This window comes from Delphinapterus leucas, chromosome 13 (genome assembly GCF_059928025.1).
Source record: "Delphinapterus leucas isolate spDelLeu-1000000601 "Yukka" chromosome 13, BTC_Dleu_Yukka2, whole genome shotgun sequence".
Classification (NCBI taxonomy): domain Eukaryota; kingdom Metazoa; phylum Chordata; class Mammalia; order Artiodactyla; family Monodontidae; genus Delphinapterus; species Delphinapterus leucas.
This window is the reverse complement of record NC_143141.1, coordinates 73,941,425-73,961,301: the sequence shown is the minus strand read 5'-3', so window position 1 is coordinate 73,961,301 and position 19,877 is coordinate 73,941,425. Positions and strand designations below refer to the sequence as shown.

The following is a 19,877-nucleotide window of genomic DNA, read 5'->3' as shown; positions in this document are numbered from 1 at the left end:
GGGGCTCCCGGGGCTTCCCCGGCTCCCTGTCACATCCTTTCCTTCACCTGTTTTCCATGTACGAATTGGCCTCAGAGTCGCATTGATGTCTCCCATCCCACCCCTTCCTCTGTCAGTTCCTCTCTTATGGCCCAGCTCTCAGCTGTAGGTTCTCCCCTCCGCCCCTAAACTGAGATGTGGGTTCAGCCCCGTTAGCATTCTCGTGCCCACCAGGCCTATATGGAGCCGTTCCTGACCTGAGCGTCGTTCCTCTGTTCTGATGTGCGTGTCCAGATTCACTGAGCTTTCCGGGCTTAAATGGCCTGTACTCTGGGCCGTGGCAGGCGCTGGGGCTGCTGAGGGGAGCGAGCCCCTTGCTCTCGGGAGCTGAGGGCCTGTTGACTCCCGGAGCCATGTGGAGAGGGGCGCTTCTTGATGTGTGGTATTTGAGCAGTCATTCTATTTTTCCCTCAGGCCCTTGGAATCGAAAATGAGGATGACTTGTATAAACTGGTAAACTTCTTCCTCAAATACCAAGCTCATCATTCACCTCCCAGCCAGGTAAAGTGACATGTAATAAAAAAGAGAGCATTTAAAATTCTCCTGGAAGCCCCCAGAGAGCATTGCTGCCTTTGAATAATACTTCTGGAGAAATAGTGAGGGTTTTCTGTCAAGGATAGCTAACCCAGCATTTCCCTTGTTATTATTACTTTTTGTCTTTGTAAAGGGAAGTCTGGCTGGCGATGAGATGCTGTTCTTATACTAAGGCCCAAGGAGTCTTTTCCAGGGCCTTCCCTCAAAGCCAGGCCTCAGCCACATGAGACCTGGGCTCACCGAGTTCTGAATATTTTGAGCCGTAGCACTTCCCCGCAAAGCAGGGCCCATTTTTAATACCTATCTTGATTGTAATTCACTATTTTGAGGAAGTCATCATGTTAAAAATATTATAAAATTTTAATATAAAAATTAAAACTTGAATTAAAAAATGTTTTTAGTATTGTTAGCCCCAGGGTGAGTATCCTGTTATGCTTCCGAAAAGAGTTGGCCGAGTGGACAAAACACAGACACTAAACAAAAAAAGGACATATTTGACTGCATGAAAAAAATTCTGTAGAGCAAAAATCACTATAAGCAAAGTTAAGATACAGATGACAGGAGGGGGGAAATATTTTTAATTCATATCACAGTTAAGGGCTAATTTCCTTACTATATAAAGAACTCTCATAAACCAATAAGAAAAAGACCCACCCACACGATCCGGGAGGATCCCACGTGCCGCGGGAGCGGCTGGGCCCGTGAGCCATGAGCCGCTGGGCCTGCGCGTCCGGAGCCTGTGCTCCGCGGCGGGAGGGGCCCCAGCAGTGAGAGGCCCACATACCGCAAAAAAAAAAAAAGATAAAGACCCACAAGTCAATGGAACAGACAAGGGATATGAACAAACACCTCCTAGAAGAGGCAATAAGGTAACTTTTAGGGACTAGGGCCGCGGCAGCCATCGCTCTTTGCAGTTTGGTGTCGGAGTGAGTAGGGCCGACGCCAAGCAAGGAATTGTGTTCTCTCCAATTGCAGACCCTATAAGATTTGGCTATGTCCTTCATATTTGACTGGATTTACAGTAGTTTCAGCAGTGTGCTACAGTTTTTAGGATTATAAGAAAACTGGTAAATTGGTATTTCTTGGATTGGATAATGTGGGAAAAACAACATTGCTACACATGCTAAAAGATGACGGACTTGGACAACATGTCCCAATGTTACATCCCACTTCAGAAGAACTAACCATTGCTGGCATGACCTTTACAACTTTTGATCTGGGTGGACATGTTCAAGCTCGAAGAGTGTGGGAAAACTACCTTCCTGCTATCAACGGCATTGTATTTCTGGTATATTGTGTAGACCACGAAAGGCTGTTAGAATCAAAAGAAGAACTTGATTCACTAATGACAGATGAAACTGTTGCTAATGTGCCTATACTGATTCTTGGGAATAAGACTGACGGGCCTGAAGCCATCAGTGAAGAGAGGTTGCGAGAGATGTTTGGTTTATATGGTCAGACAACAGGAAAGGGCAGTGTGTCTCTGAAAGAACTGAATGCCCAGCCCTTAGAAGTTTTCATGTGTAGTGTGCTCAAAAGAAGAGGATATGGAGAAGGCTTCCGCTGGATGATGCAGTACATTGATCAACACCAGCCCCCATCGGTTCAAGGTCTCACCATTCAGGCCTACTCAGAGATTTGATCACTCAACACGCATAACTTGAATTCGATAGACTTTTGTTGGTTAGAAAACAGATGTTTTTTAGATTATTAATATTTTATCAACCTAATTTGAGTTAGAATTGAAAACTGATTCTAGTAAGCTTGAATATCACAATGTTAGCTTTCTAATTCCATAAAAATAATTAGTTTCTACAGTTTATAATCTGACATTACCCCCAGCACCATTTTTAAAGAGCAACTTTCCAGACTACATTTGAAGCACTTTTTAACAATATGAAACTACAAATGTAAACCATATTTAAAAGTTCACCATGTTAAATTTTTTATGTACTTTTTTGGAACTAGTTTTAAAATTTTAGATTATGTGTCCATCTATCTTAAGTGAACAGTTAATAATTAGCTTATTGATGATTGCATGGTGCCTTACAGTTTTCATTATTTTTTCTTATGCAAACGTCATACAATAAAGCAAACCCTAATATTTGGCATCCTTCTTGGGCAAATGTTTCATTTTAATGTGCCTTATCTGGCTAGTATGCTCTGAAATTTTGCATGTTTAATATTATCTATATGAGGGGGTTACTGGGAAAGGAGATTGCTTCAGAATATTTAGAATAATGCCTAAGTTCCTGGAGGCTTTTGTATTTTCCAGGAGACAAGTTGTGTTTGGTGGCACCTTATACCACGTTTATCTCTGAATCATGTGTATTTTTATCTGTAACACTACCATTACCAGTGCTGATGGGGTCCATGTCCTAGTCCCTGTGGGATCGGCCTTCTGCAGAAAAACACAGCTTCTGGTACAACCCAAGGTTAATTTTTGGTTTGAAAGCCCACTCCCGTTGTCTGATTCTGAAGTGCTCCGTCTTACTGGCGCCCGGTTTGGTGTCCTGTGGCTCTTCACCGAAAGTAGTGACAGGCAGCAGTCTCCCCACATTTAGAGGTACTCCCCGGTCTCTTGGTACTTAATGGTACTCTCCAGGGCAAACGAGAGTCTTGTGCGCGGTTTCATCGTGGAGACCTGCACCTGAGGAAAAAGAGCCTATTCTGCTTCATTTGTCACTGAGATGTTTGGGGATTTTGCTCCTATCCTCCAGCTCTTGCATTTTTGGCATATTTTATTTCTTGGTGGAAAGAAAATGAATCCATATATTTAATTTTATTTTTTAAGTTATTCTCAGTTAGCTCTCATTTTATAGCACAAAAGGCTTTTGTTTTTAGATACAGTGCTTGCCACGTGATAGTGTCTGCAAGCCTCATGGATAGACTTTCTAATAAGATTTTAGTTAGCTTTTTTAAAGCATTTTAATTTCCTAAGAAATTGAGTTCTTTTTTTCCATATGTCGGACAGTCCCATAATTAGCTGAAAGACAAGTGCCAAATATTTATTTTTAAAGACTGTCAAGCTTAAGATTTCCTCTCTTTGTCATAAACCAAGGTTTTATAGTATATTTAACCAATTCCATTGAGAATAGATTGCTCCAATTCCATCAAGAGTGATCTTAATATCAGAATTAGTGTTTTCTCTAGCTATTGTCCAAATCACAGTTACTGTAGTCCCTTCTCTCATCAATAATGTAATATGTGAAGCAAATACGGATTGAAGGACATGCCTGGAAGGAATTACCAGTTAGCTAAACCAACAAGGTCATTTCACCATGACATTTGGTTTTAGGAATTCACCTATTCTATTTCACTTTCAGCTTCCTTCTAAACGAAAATAAAAAAGCTTTCTCCCTGCCTAGAAACATCAGTAGCACCATGGGAAAAGTAGCAAATTATATTTCAGCCTCTTGGTTTATTCTGCCAGATATGTTTAACGTACTCATTTTTAATGTCTTGACTAAACAGAATTAAGCCTTATTAAGAGTAACTGCTTCTTGTCGTTGGTATCTTTTCAGTATTTACAGGGACATGCCTTTCTTCAAGTATTTCCTAGTATCTACTGTGATCATTGAGAAGTTAATTATTTGTGTTATAAATTGGTATAAAGGAAAAAGCTTACTGGTTTCTCTAGAGGGGATTTGCTTTCTGGTACAAAATATCTTGTTTCAGAACTCTCATTCTAGGTCTGTCACTGGCATCAAAGGAACAAAGTCACCTTGTGAACCACAGCTAAACTGGATATTTTCCCAATGATGTAAGAGTCTTATGGCCTGAACCTCTGGAAACTAAGCTGTACTTTCCTGCCAGCTTGAGGGAGATGGGCCTCAGAGTTCCCCAGCCATTGGGCTTACCATATAGCTCTGAGATCTCCTCAGAGCATATACACTGAGTCACTGCTTCCTTCAGAAGAAGCAAGTTAAGAGAATGCCGAGAAGCAGTAAAAGCACATGGGGAAAACATACACTCTGTATGTGCCTGTGCAAGCGTGCACATTTGCGGAGTAGTTTCTGGGTAAATGGTAGTATTGAGGACACAGGTTAATTTTGTTCCTCCCACTGTAAAGTGTGAAAATGTAATTAACACTATTGTATACAAGCTAAGATTGGATTCCATATAAATCAGGAAGTGTTCAAAAGATGTTTTAAAATCTTAAGTCCAAAACTCTAAAAATAGAGGGCCTCAGCTGGCTTTCATTTTTTATTTTATTTATTTTATTTATTTATTTATTTTTTTTGCGGTACGCGGGCCTCCCACTGCCGTGGCCTCTCCCGTTGCCAAGCACAGGCTCCGGACGCGCAGGCCCAGCGGCCATGGCTCACGGGCCCAGCCGCTCCGCGGCATGTGGGATCTTCCCAGACCGGGGCACGAACCCGTGTCCCCTGCATCGGCAGGCGGACTCCCAACCACTGCGCCACCAGGGAAGCCCTGGCTTTTATATTTTTAAAGAAGCGATTCTTAACCTCACACCTGTTTCAATGACTGCTGTTAATTATAGTTTTGTGTAACTGTTTCAATTGATGGATTCCAGTTTATCTTGGTGAATTTTTAGATCGAAGATTATATTTTTTAAAAATTGGGGCACAGATATTTCCTAAAGCGTAGGAAAAAATATTCTTCGCCATTGGCTTAGTTGACCCAGTATCCTTGAGTGCCAAAGAAGTATGAATTCAGATATTGCCTGCATAGATCTAAATTTTCGTTTTGTGTGCCTGTGTACATATACACATTTACTGTGGTTTACAATGTATACACAGAACGTTGTTTCTTTTCTTTAGTTTTCAACTGGCTCACACTTCTGTGTAGTGCTTTCCAGCACATAAGCTACTTATAAATCATTAAAATAGAGTAATGGCTGTGATAATAGTGTTTCTTGCCTTCTGCAAAATGATTTGATTAACCCAACATTTTCACAAGTTCCATCGTTAAAAACAGAATACCTCTAGTTGACATGATTTGAGAGTTTCAGGAGACAGGTTTACATTTTCTGAAACTCTACTTGGTATGTGGCTCAACGTGGCATTTCAGTCTTATTAGTCACTTACATGACTGAAGTTTGCAAGGCTTCTATTGCCAAATAAATTTTGACCAGAGTACATTGAAAATAGCTAATATAAAAGGAAGTATCTCAGAAAATCTAGTGTTGATTTTATTTAGAGTATATTGTTTGGATTTTTTTTTTTTTCTGGCCGTGCCATGCAGGATCTTAGTTCCCCGACCAGGAATCACCATGTCCCCTGCATTGGAATCGTGGAGACTGCCAGGGAAGTCCCTGTTTGGATCTTTTTAAACATATGTAAAAGTTGGTGAAGCTTCAAAAAGTCTCCAAGAGAGCATGAGAAAAATAGAGATTAGCAAATACAAATTTCTGGATGCAAAATTAATAGGGAATTAAACGTTTTCTATAAACCTTTAATTTTTTTTTTTTTTTTTTGGTAATAGTTAAGAGTTCAGAAAACAGTATATCTTCAATTAAGGACTAAGTTCCCAAAGCTCCATATTGATGTTTCTGGTCATTTCCATCATTGTCCTTTTGAAATGCAAATTAGTGCTTTTTAACAACAACAAAAAAAGAAAGAATGAAAGAAAAAGAGAAAAAAGAAAAGAAAGAGAACAAGCTCTTAAAAATATAGGACGGTGCCTCTATGTAAAGTGATTGGGATTTTGTTAAGACCATGTTTCTACTCTTGAACCCTGTAACCATTCCCCCTCACATACCCCCAGCCCACACCTGGATAAAAATATCCCTGAGTATAAAGGGAATCTACAGAGTCTACTGAAGATGCAGTTTTGAACTAGCTAATTTTTGTCCTCATAATTTAGAATATTAAATAGCTAATATATTTAATACCTCTGATTGATTGTTCTGGGCTTTAACCACACTTTCAGACAGAACCCAAAGTAATCACAGTAAAGTAAGCAAATTTATTCAAAGTAAACTTTGTTTCAGGAGCGCCCCCACCCCACATAGATTTTAGGACAGAAATGGGAAAGGTTTTTGAGTTATTTCATGCAGAATTATTATCTGTGGAAAAGCCGCACTGGAGTGGATGAATTCTTCTTCAGCGTGTATTTTAAATGAAGCGGGGGAATTAGATTTAATTTTAGTTTTAAATATTCGGGGGAAAAGGGAGATGACAGTTCTACAGTTTTTGACATACAAGTTGTCCTTGAAATTGTTTTCATTATCAAGTATAAAGATTCACATCAGAATGGCCAACTTCACATGGGTTTCTGGATTCCCTGGTGCTGCTCCTAACCTGGACTCATAATCAGTTGCCATATTGAGGCAAGAGCGCTCAGGGTGGATATAGTCACATAACTGTAAAAGTGTCCCCCGATGCAGGGGACACGGGTTCGTGCCCCGGTCCGGGAAGATCCCACATGCCGCGGAGCGGCTGGGCCCGTGAGCCATGGCCGCTGAGCCTGTGCGTCCGGAGCCTGTGCTCCGCAACGGGAGAGGCCACAACAGTGAGAGGCCCGCGTACCGCAAAAAGTGATCAGTGTTTTCCGTGGTGAGGCCTTCAGTATTTGAGTGAATGCAGAGTATGTTGAAGTGGTAAGTCGGTGATAAGATTTTCATCACTAACCTTGTTTACACTTTTGTACACCACTGCTTGCACTAGTATCTTAGTGTGAATTTTAACAATTGTTTTACAGTGTATACAGATTGTTAAGCATTAATTTATATAAAGATGTTTCTGTTTACTTTTATGTGTTTTACAAAGAACAGGTATAATAGTTGGTTAAATGTTCTTAAATTGTGTTTGTGTGTTATTTTGATTATGTTCTATTGTCTTTTCACCCCCTATGAATTTGAGTGTCAGGAATAGAAAAATAAAATGATTACCTGGTCTTTGAAAAAAAAAACACTTTTAAACATATGAAAATATAATCAGGCTTTGTTGTATTAAAAGAAATACAAATTAAAAGTGCTCAAATTCCATTTTCATCTGTCAGGTTGGCAAAAATCTGCAAGTTTGATAACACATAGTGATGGCTGAGATCTGGGAAACAGTCATGCTCGTAATTTGCTGGTGTGAGTGTAAATTGTCGCAGCCTCTGTGGAGGACAGCTTGGCAGGATTGATTACAAAACCGTATAGTGCACTTCACCCTGTGATTCCTCTTCTAGGATTTTAGTCTATTGATATACTCAGTACAGTTGAAACGATGTGTTTATCATAGCTTATTCATCGCAGAGCTGTTTGAAATGACAAAAGATTGGAAATGACCTAAATTTTCATCATTAAGGAATTGATTAATATGTGGTGCATCTACACAATGGAATACTATGCAGCTGTAAAAAAAAGAACAAGAAAGTTCTTTATGTATTTATGTGAAAAGCTCTCTAAGGTTTATTGGTATGTGAAACTCTACTATGTATGTCGTAGAGTATCATTCACGTAAAAATGGAAGAAAAAGTGAAAGTGTGTGTGTGCTTAGATGTATATATATTTCTTTGGGAGGATACATAAGAAACTGATAACATTGGTTTGCCCATGGGAAGTAAAATGAATGAACTGCAAGGCAGGAGTAGGAGGACTTTTTAAAATTAAAAAATTAAAATTTAATTTGTATTATGAGTCAAGAGGATATTTATATCATATAAGCTTTATGAATATCAATAAAATGAACACCTGTGAACTGTTTAGAAATAGAACATTATCACTCTTGTGGTTTGTTTTTTTTTTAATTCGGCTGCACTGCATTTTTTTTTTTTTTTTTTTTAATTCTGCTGCACCACATGGCATGCGGGATCTTAGTTCCTGACCAGGGATCGAACCAGAGCCCCCGCAGTGAAAGCACTGAGTCCTAACCACTGGACCGCCAGGGAATTCTCACATTATCACAGTTTTGCAGCTCCTTAACTTCTGTAACTTTCTGTAAACTTTTCTCCGTTTTTCCTCTTTCTGTCCTCATACACTCATGCTTGCGTACCTCCAGCCATGGTTACCCTTGCACCTTTGTCCAGATCAACCCCTGGCATCTGTGTCTCCCCTACAGGAGCGAACAAGCCTCGTATCACCATTGGAGAAGCTGGACCTCCAGGGAGAGAAGGAGGGAAGCCTTGTGGACCGGGAACCACAGGAGAAGCAGCCCCCGCCTTCTCCCAGGCTCATCCACCCCAACGATGTTCTCAAGATTCTGGAGGCCTTTGTCACGGGTCTGAGGAAACCCAGGTGGGCTGTGTTGCTGGAGGGCTTGCCTGAGAACTGGGGAAGCTGGATGGGATGGGGGCCCAACAGATGCCAGGGATGGGAGAAGAGGCTGCTGAGCCAGAACTTTGGGGGAGTGAGTAGAAGGATGTCTGGAAGGAGGATGAGAGGAATCCATGGACATTACAATGAAAGAAATGGGTGTAGAAGCGATTTGCATGTTTTCATTCATCATTCATTCATTCAACGAACATCTGTTGGGATCTGCTGTGTGTGAAGGCCCCGTGGGGAGAACACTTTGTGATCAGAACAATGGTCAAAGCATATGGAGGTGTCATGTTGCTCAGGGGAAGTGGTCCCCTCCATCTGGCATATCAGAGAGGGCCTTAGGAGGAAATGGCACCAGAACTGGGTTTTCCTCTGTGGACAAAGTGGGGGGCAAAGGGCATTTTAGGATGTCACAGCACAGGGAAAGGCCTGGTTCAAGAATCATGACAAAGAGGTATGGCTGGAGTGTCAAGGATCTGAGGAGTGGGACCGGCTTGGGTAGAGGAGCCAGGCCAGATCTTGAGAGCCTTACCCAAATTGCCCAAGGTCTTGGTCTTTACCCTGTAGTGGACTGGAGCCAGAAAAGGATCTTAAGCCATGGGGGAGCCCTGAGAAAGATCACGTTGGCGGCAGGGAGGGGGCTGCTGCTGGATGCAAGGACAGTGGTAGGAAGGTTTGTCCAGGTGGGAGGGAACAGCCTGGATGGAGCCTATCCTAGAGGGGATGGAGAGGAGATAAATTTTGAGAGCTGCTTTGCTACATTTGTGGAAGAAATAGGCAGAGTATACACTATAAAGCCAGTGAAGTAAACTGATTGAGAGAAAGCTGGTGGATGAAACGCCAGTGATGCTTTCACAGAGGTGACAATGGCACCAGGAATCAGGAACGTTGATGACAAGCGGGTGTTCTTTCTGAGAATCTTCCACGATCTGATGAACTTGTATAGCTGGGTGGGAAGGTGACAGGTGGAAAGGCAGTAAGTCTGTGAGGTGCAGGTACTGTGATGGGCCCTGCTCGGGGGCCTGGATGACACCAGGTGGAGAGGATGGTACCAGTGCTCTCAACCTTCAGGGACTTTCGGGCACCAGTGAAGCTGTTGAAGGTTGTGCGAGACGACTCAAAGGACTCCGAGTACTGGAAGGCCCTGACCACGGTTATCCCTGCCACCACCCTGAACCTCTGGGACGCTCTCTACACAGCCTTGGAGAAATACCAGTACGTGTGTCTGTTATGGCCCAGGGGGAGGAGGGAGCCGGGCAGACAGGTAGGAGAAGGATGCTGCTTGCAACGGCCACATTTGGCGCCTCCCTGTCCCGTGAACTCTTGGAGAGAAAAGCTGCCAAAGGGCAACTCCTGTTGGGGGGCTGTAGTGTTGGGGAGGCCCCTCTGGCCCCGCCCTCCCTGTTCTGTTCCCGCTGGCCTGGCTCGTTGAGGGTGGGAGGGCTGCTCTGGTGGGCGAGCCTTCTGGGGTCCTCTTCCACCCCCAACCAGATAGAAATACAGAGCCCCTGGCCCTTACTTGATAGAGGATGGAGGATTCAATGGGCCTCTAACCGGTTTTTCTGCCCAAAGCCTCGTCCTGACCCAGAGGGCCAAGCTGCTGCTAGAAAGCCGTTCTCTGGAGTGGCAGGACACAGAGCTCCGGCAACTGCTGCAGCAGTACCTAGACGCCAAGGTGGGTGACGGGACCCTCCGGGGGGGGAGGCGGGATGCTGGGAGAGGCTGTGGGACAGGAGGAGATACTAGGAAGTGAGGTGTCACCCCTGCCCCCACCCTGCCGCGAGGCGTGGGAGCTTTGAGATGCAGGCTGCCATAGTGTCCCTTTGATGCCCATCGTTTTCAGCACCGGCTGCTTGTTGGAGGGCTCTCAGAGGCAGTGACGAAGCCAGTGCTGGCCTCCCAGCTTACGGAGCCCTTCCACATGAGCTTCCTTCTTTGGTCCCTAACAACCAGTCTGTGAGGCAGACAGGGCGGAAGTGTTTCTCCCTCTTTCACAAAAAGGAGAATCGAAACTCAGCGCCTCTGTAACTTGCCCAGAGGGCAGACTCTTCCCTCTCTGCCAGCCCTGGGTGTCTGGCCTAGGATGTGACATGGGGAGGGAGAGGAGGTTCCAACTGGGGCAGATATACCCTGGCCCCCACTCGTGCCTGCTCCAGTGACAGTTGGGGCAACTTCCCCATGGCTTGGCAGGAGGAAGGATCTCCCCGTCCTCTCTGCAGGGAAGAGTCCACTGGCAACACAGTTGCTGGCTCTGCTCTGCTCCTGTGGGATCCTCCACGTGGTGTTTAAGGTCGTAACACGGGGCTGAGCGTAGGTCCTCCGTCATCAGCTGAGGCCAGTCACACGCCCACGCACTGGGGATGTGTGACCCGTAAGGTCTCAGGCCCCCTGCTACACCTGAGGGGGGGGATGTGGTGAGCCGGGGGGTCACGCTGGCCTCTTGGCCCGAGACAGGACTCAGACGTTTGGGAACCGTATGGCCCATACTTCCTTCGAGGCCACTGTGGACAGGAGGCTGGGGGCGGGGGGGAAGCACAGGGCCACACTGGGGCTATAGGGTGGGCAGGTCAAGAGCGGAGGGGAGGGCTCAAGAGAATGGATCAGAGGGGAAGGTTAAGAACGTGACCAGAGCCTGACGAGCTGGAGCAGAAGCCAGACGAGGAGCCCAGGTCTTGGCTTCAGAGGAAGGCAGGCTGCGGGCTTTCCCAGGCAGCCGGAAGTGTTTGGGGGAGGAAGTGCTCCCAGGGATTTGGAGGCCTGTGGCAGGGGGACCCTGGGGGAAGTGTCATGACCTTTACTCTTTTCCAGATAAACTCTGAACTGCAAGCTCCTCCGACTCAGGTGTTCCGGGTCCCCACAAAATAGAGCCAGACCTCGAAATGCTGTCATGTTAGGGCCGACACTGGTATCAGCATTGGTGCCACAGGTGGCATCTCCTGGGGAGCTGCCTGGGCCCACTCCCTGGGTTTTCCAGAGCTGCTGTTGTCGGGCCTGTCAAGATAAGGTGACAAGAGGAGTTACTTGTATCCTGCAGGCATGATTAAAGTCTTCAAAGGGTTGTGTCTGAATCTCTTTAAAGAGGTCAGGTGAGACACGGGCCCCTATCCCCACCTCTGTGTCATGAGGGGACTTTGTCCCCAGCCTCGGGCTGTGGTTTGACAACAGGCTTGTGGCTGTGGGACAGGGCCCGTGGCACGGGGCTCCCTTCTTGCTTTTGGGAGAAGTTGGTGTCTGCAGGTGGCGGCGGGAGCTTTGGGCCATTTCAGGGTCTGTGCCTGCAGACTGTCCTTGGGCCTGCAGGACCCTTTAGTGAGCTTCTGGGGCCCCTGGGTCCAGCCTGCGGTGCCCCCTGGGCTGTGCTGTGAGGCTCTTCCTGTGGGCAGCCTGGGCAGACAGTCCTGTACCTTAGGCCCACCTTGAACCCTGGGTCACAAGGCCCCCCAAAGGGTTAGGGGCCCATCCTGTACTGGGTTTGCCAGCCAACCCTGCACCCTGCCCCCCATCAGTCCCCCCACTTGGACAACTGCAGACTTGTCAGCTCAGTGTTTGATTTCTTTTATTAAGAGAAAAATCACCACTCGAGAAAGGAAAAACAGCCAGGAGAAACCCAGCTCACACAGGCAGGGGGGCAGCACTTCAAGCAAACTCCAGGCAGCCCCTGGAGGGCCGGAAGGGTGAGCCCTGAAGAGGCCAGGCAGGTAGGGGGGCACGGGCATCCGGGCGTGGACATCCAGGCTTGCGAGAGCTAGCCTGGGCTGAGGAAGCTCTGGAAAGCCATCAGGACCCACAGGCTGGGCAGGGACTGGGCTTGTGCACCCAGGGCTGTGGCTGCCTGGGCCGAGTGGAGCCGGCCCAGGGAAGCAGTCACCCCGCAGGATTAGTGGGAAGGATCTGGCGCACTTCCGCAGAGCCAAGACTGCTAGTGTCGGCTGCCCTTGCAAGATTATGTCTGGGGGAGGGGAGGGTGATACTTTTTGCTCATTAACTCTTTGGAAAGCCCTGGGCACTGGCCCATGACATGATTTTCGATTCTCAGTTAATTTTGTTAACGCTTTCGAGCTCTACGGGGAGGCCTGCGAAGGATGTGGGGTGGCTTCCTCTGGAGCCCCCATCCCTTCCCACACCCCCACCCTGCAGGCAGGGACCCGAGGGGAAGGATCAGGCCAGCAGCAGACTTGAGGTGGTGAGGACAGGCAGGGAGGAGGGTGTCACCAGCCCAGCCAGCAGGACGAAGGCCCCTGGGACCTGAGGCCTCCATGCCAGAGGAGGGGCAAATGCCCAGGCCCAGGAGGGGAGTGCAGGGAGGCCCCGGGGCCTTCATGCCCCTAGGAGCTTCTTGACCATGTAGCCGGGGAGGCTGTAGAAGAAGAGGGCCAGCATGAGCAGCGCCAGCAGTGCCAGCACAATCTTGATGATGAGCCACTTGTACCGCGTGCAGATGAGGTACTTGATGGACTTGAGGGGGTTGAGGAACCAGACAAAGGCCGTGTCGGGCCGGCTGGGGGAGGGAGAGTCTTGGTCAGTTGGTGGCATGTCCAAGGCACCCCATCCCCTCAGCCCTACTAGACCCCAAGAGGACTGAGTCCCCAAAGTACTGAGTGCTGGAGGGAGGGTTTGAGCCCAATCTCTAGCACCAGGTTTGCTGCCTGCATTCCCTGTCCTCTTTGCAGGACCCTCTGGTGCCCCATCTCCTCCCGCGGCCTAGACGGCATTTCTGGCAGCTGGGCAGGCATCACACCTCCCGCACCCTTGCAGGGATGGCGGGTCAATGCCTGAAGAGGCAGCCTCAGCACTGCAGACAGTTCCGATTATTAGGAAGCTCCCCTATTGAGTGGTTCCTTGTATATGGTCCGGTGCTCCCCCGTGTTCTCAATGAGATCGGTGTTTCTCAACCTCTCCCCCTTTCTGCTTCTGTCCCCACCAGGTCCTGCCAGGGGTGTGAGGGGCCCCGGTGGGGCATACGCCACCCTCACCCCGACCTGCCCACCGTCAGGGCTGGATTGCTATTCTATCTTCTGCAGGGCCGCCTACCCCAGAAGGGCTTGTTGAGCTTACATTCTGTTGACTGTGTTACAAAAACAAAAGGTTCTATGAAATGTCAAGATGGAAAATCAAAGTATTGAATATGCTTCTTCAAATTCCTCCAGCTCCTGGAGGACATGGACCACACCCTCCAGAGCCTTTCAGCGCAGCTGGGGCTGCAGAACAGGGATGTGGGCGCAGGGCACCTGGTCTCTAGTCCCAGCGGTGACAGGCAAGTTAGGCACCTCTTCGAGCCTCAGATTCCTCACTTGTACCACGGGGTTAATAGTAGATCCCCACCTCCGGGGTTGGTAAAAGGGTGACATGAGAAAGTGCATGGGAAGCTCTCAGCCCAGTGCCTGGCACCGAGCTGTGCTCCTCATATGCTCGTTACTAAGATGTTTGAATGGGATGGAGATACTCACTGTCCTGCAGGGCAGGAAAGGGCTCGGGGTTGGGAGGAGGATACTGGTAGAAACTATTCAGGACTTGGAGGCTAATCCCAGCCAAAGCCTTTCCCCTTTCCCGTCCATCGCTCAACTTCTTTCTGCCAGTGGAACTGGGTTAGAGTCTGTCCGGATTGTTGCTGGGACAGGGAGTGGTGCAGTGCGAAGGACACTGGATTGGCAGTTTGAAAACTGAGGCTGAATCCTAGCGCTACCCTGATGGCTAGGTGACCTTGGGCAATTTACTCTTCCTCTCTGGCCTGATACGTGAACATGCAAGACAGTTATTTGCAGTTCTGAGTCTATGATACTGTTCGAAAGCTTAAAAGTTGCTGTCTGTATCCTTATGTGTGCACTTGTGGGCATACTTGTGTGTGCACTTGCATGTGTGTGTGTGTGTGTGTGTGTGTGTGTTCCACATGCTGCCCAGCTCATAAGCCCTCGGTCCAGGAGGGAGGGAGGAGTACCAGACCCAGGAGGGTGCTGGGCTCAGGCCCCAAGGATCTTCTTGACCGGGTAGCCAGGCACAGGGCAGAGGAGAAGGGCGGGAGGGGCAGCAGTGCAGGAGTAGCAGCAGCTGGAGGGGCAGCCGGCGATACGTGCGCCACAGCAAGTAGTGGGCAGACTCGAGAGGGTTCAAGAACCAGATGAAGTTTGTGTCGGGCCGGCTGGAGCCGCAGGAGGAGCAGAGGGAGCACGGAGAAAGGCCACAGAAGCTGAGGGCTGGGGCATGGGGAGGGCCCCAGCCAAGGTGGGGGCCAGGAGGGGGGCCGACCCTGGGCTGAGTTCATAGTCCCAGGCACCCCCCCAGCCATGAAGGCTGCCTGGGGCCCCAGAGTCCACCACTGCAGCTGTTTGTCTTTGGCAAACACCAGGAAGAGCATTTGACTCAGCTAGGTGGGGCCTTCCCTGGGAGAGGTGCAGCTCTCCTGTACCGGGGGCCCGTGCTCTGGCTCAGAGGGAGGTGTGGATTTTGGGGAGAAGGGGAGGAGGGAGGAGGCTCCCTTGCAATGAGGCTGTGGCCTAGGAAGGGACAGAGAAGGCAGAGGTGCCTACAGAGTGGAGGGCAAGGAGACCAGAAGTTTCTGACCCCTCCTTCCCGTTCCAGTGCCCCCAGGGACTAGCATGGCAGGGGCCTGGCCGGCAGAGCACTCACTTGGGCTTCTCCAGGGGGTCAGGTTCATTGCGGGCCAGGCCCACTGGATTCTTCTCCGCCTCCTCGGCAGTGAGTAGATGCAACTCTGCCTCCACCTTGCCCTGCAGAGAGGAACAGAATGGTCCCGGTGCCCGGGTTAGGTGCCAGGTCCTCAGCGCCCTGGCCTGGCCCAGCCCTGCACCCTGCCCCCTGCCCAGCAGTAGTGGTACTCACCGTGAGCTCAAACTCATCATTCTCATTGCGGGCCAGGAGGGGCCACCAGCCTTTGATGCGCTTCTGCTTGAAGATGGAAGCCAGGGGCACGTCCACCTCCCCCGTGGCCATCTCCATGCTGCACTGCTTGGCCGTCTTCGCGCCCCGCGGGAAGCGGTTCAGGTCCAGCTCGATGGCCCCTGTGGCAACCTCAGAGTCAGTTCTGACATCTGGTACTATTGACCGCACCCCCAAACCTGGGCTGGGCTCCCCCTGCCCCTGCCTCCCCCTCCCCTGCCCGCTCTGCTCCGGTCCCAGCCTTGCACCCAGGAAGTCGTCGGCGGAGAAGTGGTCGGCGTCCCAGATCTGCAGGGTGAGCCGCGCAGGGATTTTGTATTCAGTCTCGTCCCAGGAGAACATGGACTCCTTCTTGGAGATGACAATCTTTTCCTCGGCAGCCAGGTAGTCGAAGGGGAACAGGTAGCGCCAGTTGAAGTTGCCCTCGCCCGTGAGGGAGTGGTAGTGGACGTCCGTGTCCTGCTTGTCCTCCTGCTGGCCCTTCAGCCACCTGTGGAGCATCGTCGCCTGCTCCAGACTTGCGGCCACACCTGTGGGGGCTCTCTCCACCCACAGCCCCCCTGTCCTCTCCCTCCTCTCCTGCCTCGCAGGGAGATGGGCCCACCCAACTCAGCCCCCTCCCGGCCAGGGAAACTCTCACCCACCCCCGCACGAAAATGTCACTGGACTTCTCCCCGGTGAAAAAGTCATCATCCTCCAGGACCACCTCATCTGTGTTCCACACGATGACCCGCAGCTCGTACCTGGGCAGGGGGAGGGGCTGATTAGCAGTCTGCGGGGGGTCTGTCCAGGGTCTTGGGGCTAGGATGGGGCTGGAGATGAGACGACCGGAACACGTCCTGGGGACTTGGGGGTGGGCGCGGGGCCTGGGTCAGGCTGGGGCTGAGGGAGCAGATGTGGGGAGAAGCTGAGGGGATGGGGAGACATGGGGGTACCCGGCTGAGAGAAGAGGGTCCCCCAGCCAGCATGGCTCTTATGAGGAGAACCGGGTTGGGGGAGAGCCAGTTGGGCTGGAATGCCAGGACCCAGAGCACACTCTGGACAGGGAGGCTGACTCAGGCCTCGGAGAGGCTGCCCAGGCTGCAGGGGAGGGCGTGGGGGGTGCAGGGGGGTGCGGGCGTGGCTGAAGCGAGGCTTGGAGAGTCGGCAGCAAGATTCCCCCGTCTCTAGAGGCCGGAAGCTCCACTCCAGCTCTAATAAAAATTCACACTTGGGCTTCCCTGGTGGCGCAGTGGTTGAGAATCTGCCTGCTAATGCAGGGGACACGGGTTCGAGCCCTGGTCTGGGAAGATCCCACATGCCACGGAGCAACTAGGCCCGTGAGCCACAACTACTGAGCCTGCGCGTCTGGAGCCTGTGCTCCGCAACAAGAGAGGCCGCGATAGAGAGGCCTGCACACTGCGATGAAGAGTGGTCCCCGCTTGCCACAACTAGAGAAAGCCCTCGCACAGAAACGAAGACCCAACACAGCCAAAAATAAATAAATAAACAAATGTGGGGTTTAAAAAAAAAAAAAAGGTTGGCCCAGTTTTCAAAAAAAAAAAAAAAAGTTCACACTTAAGCCCAGCAGCTGGCTGTGGACCACCATGGAATCCGATTTCCTTTACATCCTTGTCCCCAAAGGGGATTTTCCCCTTGAAGTGTAATCGTCATGATAAATGAGGTAGTTACGTCTCAACCTTTAGGAGGGAGGTTGAGTCAGCTACTAAAAATTCACTGGATTGTGGCTCTTGGAGTTCTGTCCTGTACTGCAAGTCGTGGAGGCATAACGGGTTGGGATGTCCCCTGGTGGCGGGCCCTGGAACAGCAGACTCAGGGTCCCACCTGGAGACTATGCCAGGTAGAACGGGCTGTATAATTTGCGGGGTCCAGTGCAAAATGGAAACGCGGGCCCCTTTGTTAAAAATCATTAAGAATTTTAAGACTGCCATCTTGAAATAAGCGTGCGGCCCTGTGCGACTTCACAGGCCTACGCACTTGGCCCTGATCGCAGGCGCTGAGGCCAGTGCTGGCAGCGACTCGATCCTGCCACTTTACAGATGGGAAAACTGAGGCCCAGGCAGGCAAAGTGACCTGGCCAGTGTCAACTAGGAGAGACAGATGGCGTAGCTCCTGACCCAGTAGGCCCCACTCTCCCAGCCTCCTGCCTCTTCTGGGCACTCGCCCTGTGCATCTCACCAGCAGATGCCTTAAATAAAACTTGGTAGAGCTGAATGACGGCCTGGAGTGGGGACTGTCAGGGAGCAGAGCAGGCTCTCAGGGCTTCTGTGTCTTGTGGGTGTGTGTGTGAGAACCCACGGGGATGCTGTGTGTGTGCACGCACGTGGAGGAGTGGGTCTGTGATGACAAAGTCTGCCGGAGTGTGCCGGTGTGAACTCATAGCCCTCGCTGACCTCGCCACGGAGGTGTGGCCCCTGCTGCAGCAAAGGGGACCCACCCAGGGCAGGCCCCACAGCCCTCCTGATGGGTTGCTCTGTTCTCCCAATGAGGCCACAGGGGACTGACTAGGGAGACCTGGGCCTGGAGCCTCCTACAGAAAGGACGCCTTTGGGGAGCATGGAGGGAGGGGTGCTGGGCCCAAGCAGCTCACTTTTTGGGCTTCCGGGGGGAGATGTCCAGAGGTGTTCCAGGGGCCGGCATGTTCATGGGAAACATGTCCACCCACAGCTCCAGGCGGCCCTGAGGAAGGAGGTGTGGCAGGTCTCACGGACTCCTCCCTCTGCCCAGCAAGGCCAGCTCTCCTCTCCCTCCCAATCTTTGTCCTGTCAGGACCCATTTCATCAGTTTTCATCCTTGGATGCCAGCAGTTCCTATGACGTCACCAATAGCCAGTGGCAGCTTCTGAGGGAGATACCCTAGGTCTCCATCTGAGCTGATGTAATTCTCACACAAAGTTAAGACTCAAACCCTGAAGTTACGGTGAAGGGCCATGGTGTGTGCGTATGAAGGGAACGCAGTGAATAGCAGGAGGATCTGTTGTTACGGACCCAGGTTGGGACTCCCTGATCCCAAATACCAAAGAACCTCAGATCCCGGCCAGGCCAGTCACCTGCTCGATGCCCGGCTTGTCAGGGTTGAGCAGCGGCCGCGTCTCCACGTGTTCCGGCACCAGGCGGCAGCCCACGCGGGGGATGTCCTCCCAGTACCTCAGGGCCAACAGTGCCACGTGCTCTTCCGTGGGCTTCCTCTGCCCTGTGGGTGCTAGTGGTGAGCTCACACACGGGCTCAGCAAAACAAGAGACCTGTGCTGGGCCAGCGACTCAGGGGCACAAAGAAGCCCCATCTCCAGTTTACTGCTGGGAAACTGAGGCACAGAGGGAGCTGTGGATTGCCCAAGCTCTCAGCTGCCTCATGGGCCCAGAAAAGTCTGTGTCCTTGGGTTTCCTCTGCTTGGGACAACCTGACCAGAGAATTCTGGGCTATGAGGTCAGGGAAGAGAAAAACCCACATCCTGTCCCAGCACCCTGAAGATGGCTGGCACTGGTTTCCTGGCAGAGATACCTGCTGATTCTCTGGGAGGTGCCAGGGGGGCAAAAGTGTGGGGACAGCCAGACCGACCTGGGTCTATGCCCTCACTCTGCCTTGTAAGAACTGAGTGGCCTTGGGCAAGTCACTGAAACCCTCTGGGTCTCGGCTTCCTCATCTGCAGAATGGGGAGAACCTCCCTACCCTACAGGGATGCCAGGAGAGAGAGTGAAGGGGACAAGTGAGCAAGTGCTGTGTGGGATGGGGAGAAAGGGTGGAGGCTGGGCGGACAGGAGGGGGACACTGGGGTGATGAGCGGATGGGTGGTCCCACCACAGGGAAGTGTGGGTCCTTCCTTGGCCTCTGACACCCCCGTAGCTTTGTCCAGCATCCTGTTACCGTTCTCGTCCTCGATCTCGGAGGGCCCTGTGAAGACGCGGTTGGACACCTTCACTCTCCCAGGGGGCCCGAAGTGGGGGCCATCCACTTTGCCCTCCTTGCAGAGGCGGGTCAGGATCTGGCTGGGCTTCATGGGGTCCCGCCAGATATTGTAGCCGTGTCTGTCGGAGGAGACACATGGGCTGGGTGGGGCTCAGGGTGCGGCTGGGCCATCCCCAGGTGGTAGATGGTCCTGGCCGGTTTCCTTAGGTTGGCCGTTGCTCCGTGTCAGCAAGTGAGCCCTGCCCTGCGTTCCAGGATCAGCTGACACACCATGGCTGCTGCAGGCTGATCC

At 50.5% G+C, this 19,877-nt stretch overlaps 2 protein-coding genes and 1 pseudogene across 3 annotated transcripts in view; 2 read left to right on the top strand and 1 right to left on the bottom strand.

Annotated features, from left to right (window-relative positions):
- DRC1 (dynein regulatory complex subunit 1) overlaps positions 1-12,620 on the top strand; it is a 50,337-nt gene extending 37,717 nt beyond the window's left edge. The window contains exons 13-17 of the mRNA XM_022574260.2: positions 454-540; positions 8,586-8,761; positions 9,857-10,000; positions 10,358-10,460; positions 11,594-12,620. Of these exons, the coding sequence (XP_022429968.1) occupies positions 454-540; positions 8,586-8,761; positions 9,857-10,000; positions 10,358-10,460; positions 11,594-11,650 (567 nt within the window). The 3' untranslated portion in view covers positions 11,651-12,620. The remainder of the gene's footprint in view (positions 1-453; positions 541-8,585; positions 8,762-9,856; positions 10,001-10,357; positions 10,461-11,593) is intronic.
- On the top strand, positions 459-2,684 carry LOC111174983 (small COPII coat GTPase SAR1B pseudogene; annotated as a pseudogene). The gene is made up of 2 exons (XR_016395506.1): positions 459-540; positions 1,549-2,684. The product of XR_016395506.1 is annotated as a small COPII coat GTPase SAR1B pseudogene (transcript).
- Positions 12,621-13,078: 458 nt separating the features above from the next.
- Positions 13,079-19,877, bottom strand: part of OTOF (otoferlin) — a 91,393-nt gene continuing 84,594 nt past the window's right edge. Inside the window, 7 exon segments of the mRNA XM_089923384.1 lie at positions 13,079-13,283; positions 15,410-15,510; positions 15,623-16,169; positions 16,324-16,422; positions 18,270-18,358; positions 18,729-18,871; positions 19,544-19,704. Of these exon segments, the coding sequence (XP_089779510.1) occupies positions 13,103-13,283; positions 15,410-15,510; positions 15,623-16,169; positions 16,324-16,422; positions 18,270-18,358; positions 18,729-18,871; positions 19,544-19,704 (1,321 nt within the window). The 3' untranslated portion in view covers positions 13,079-13,102.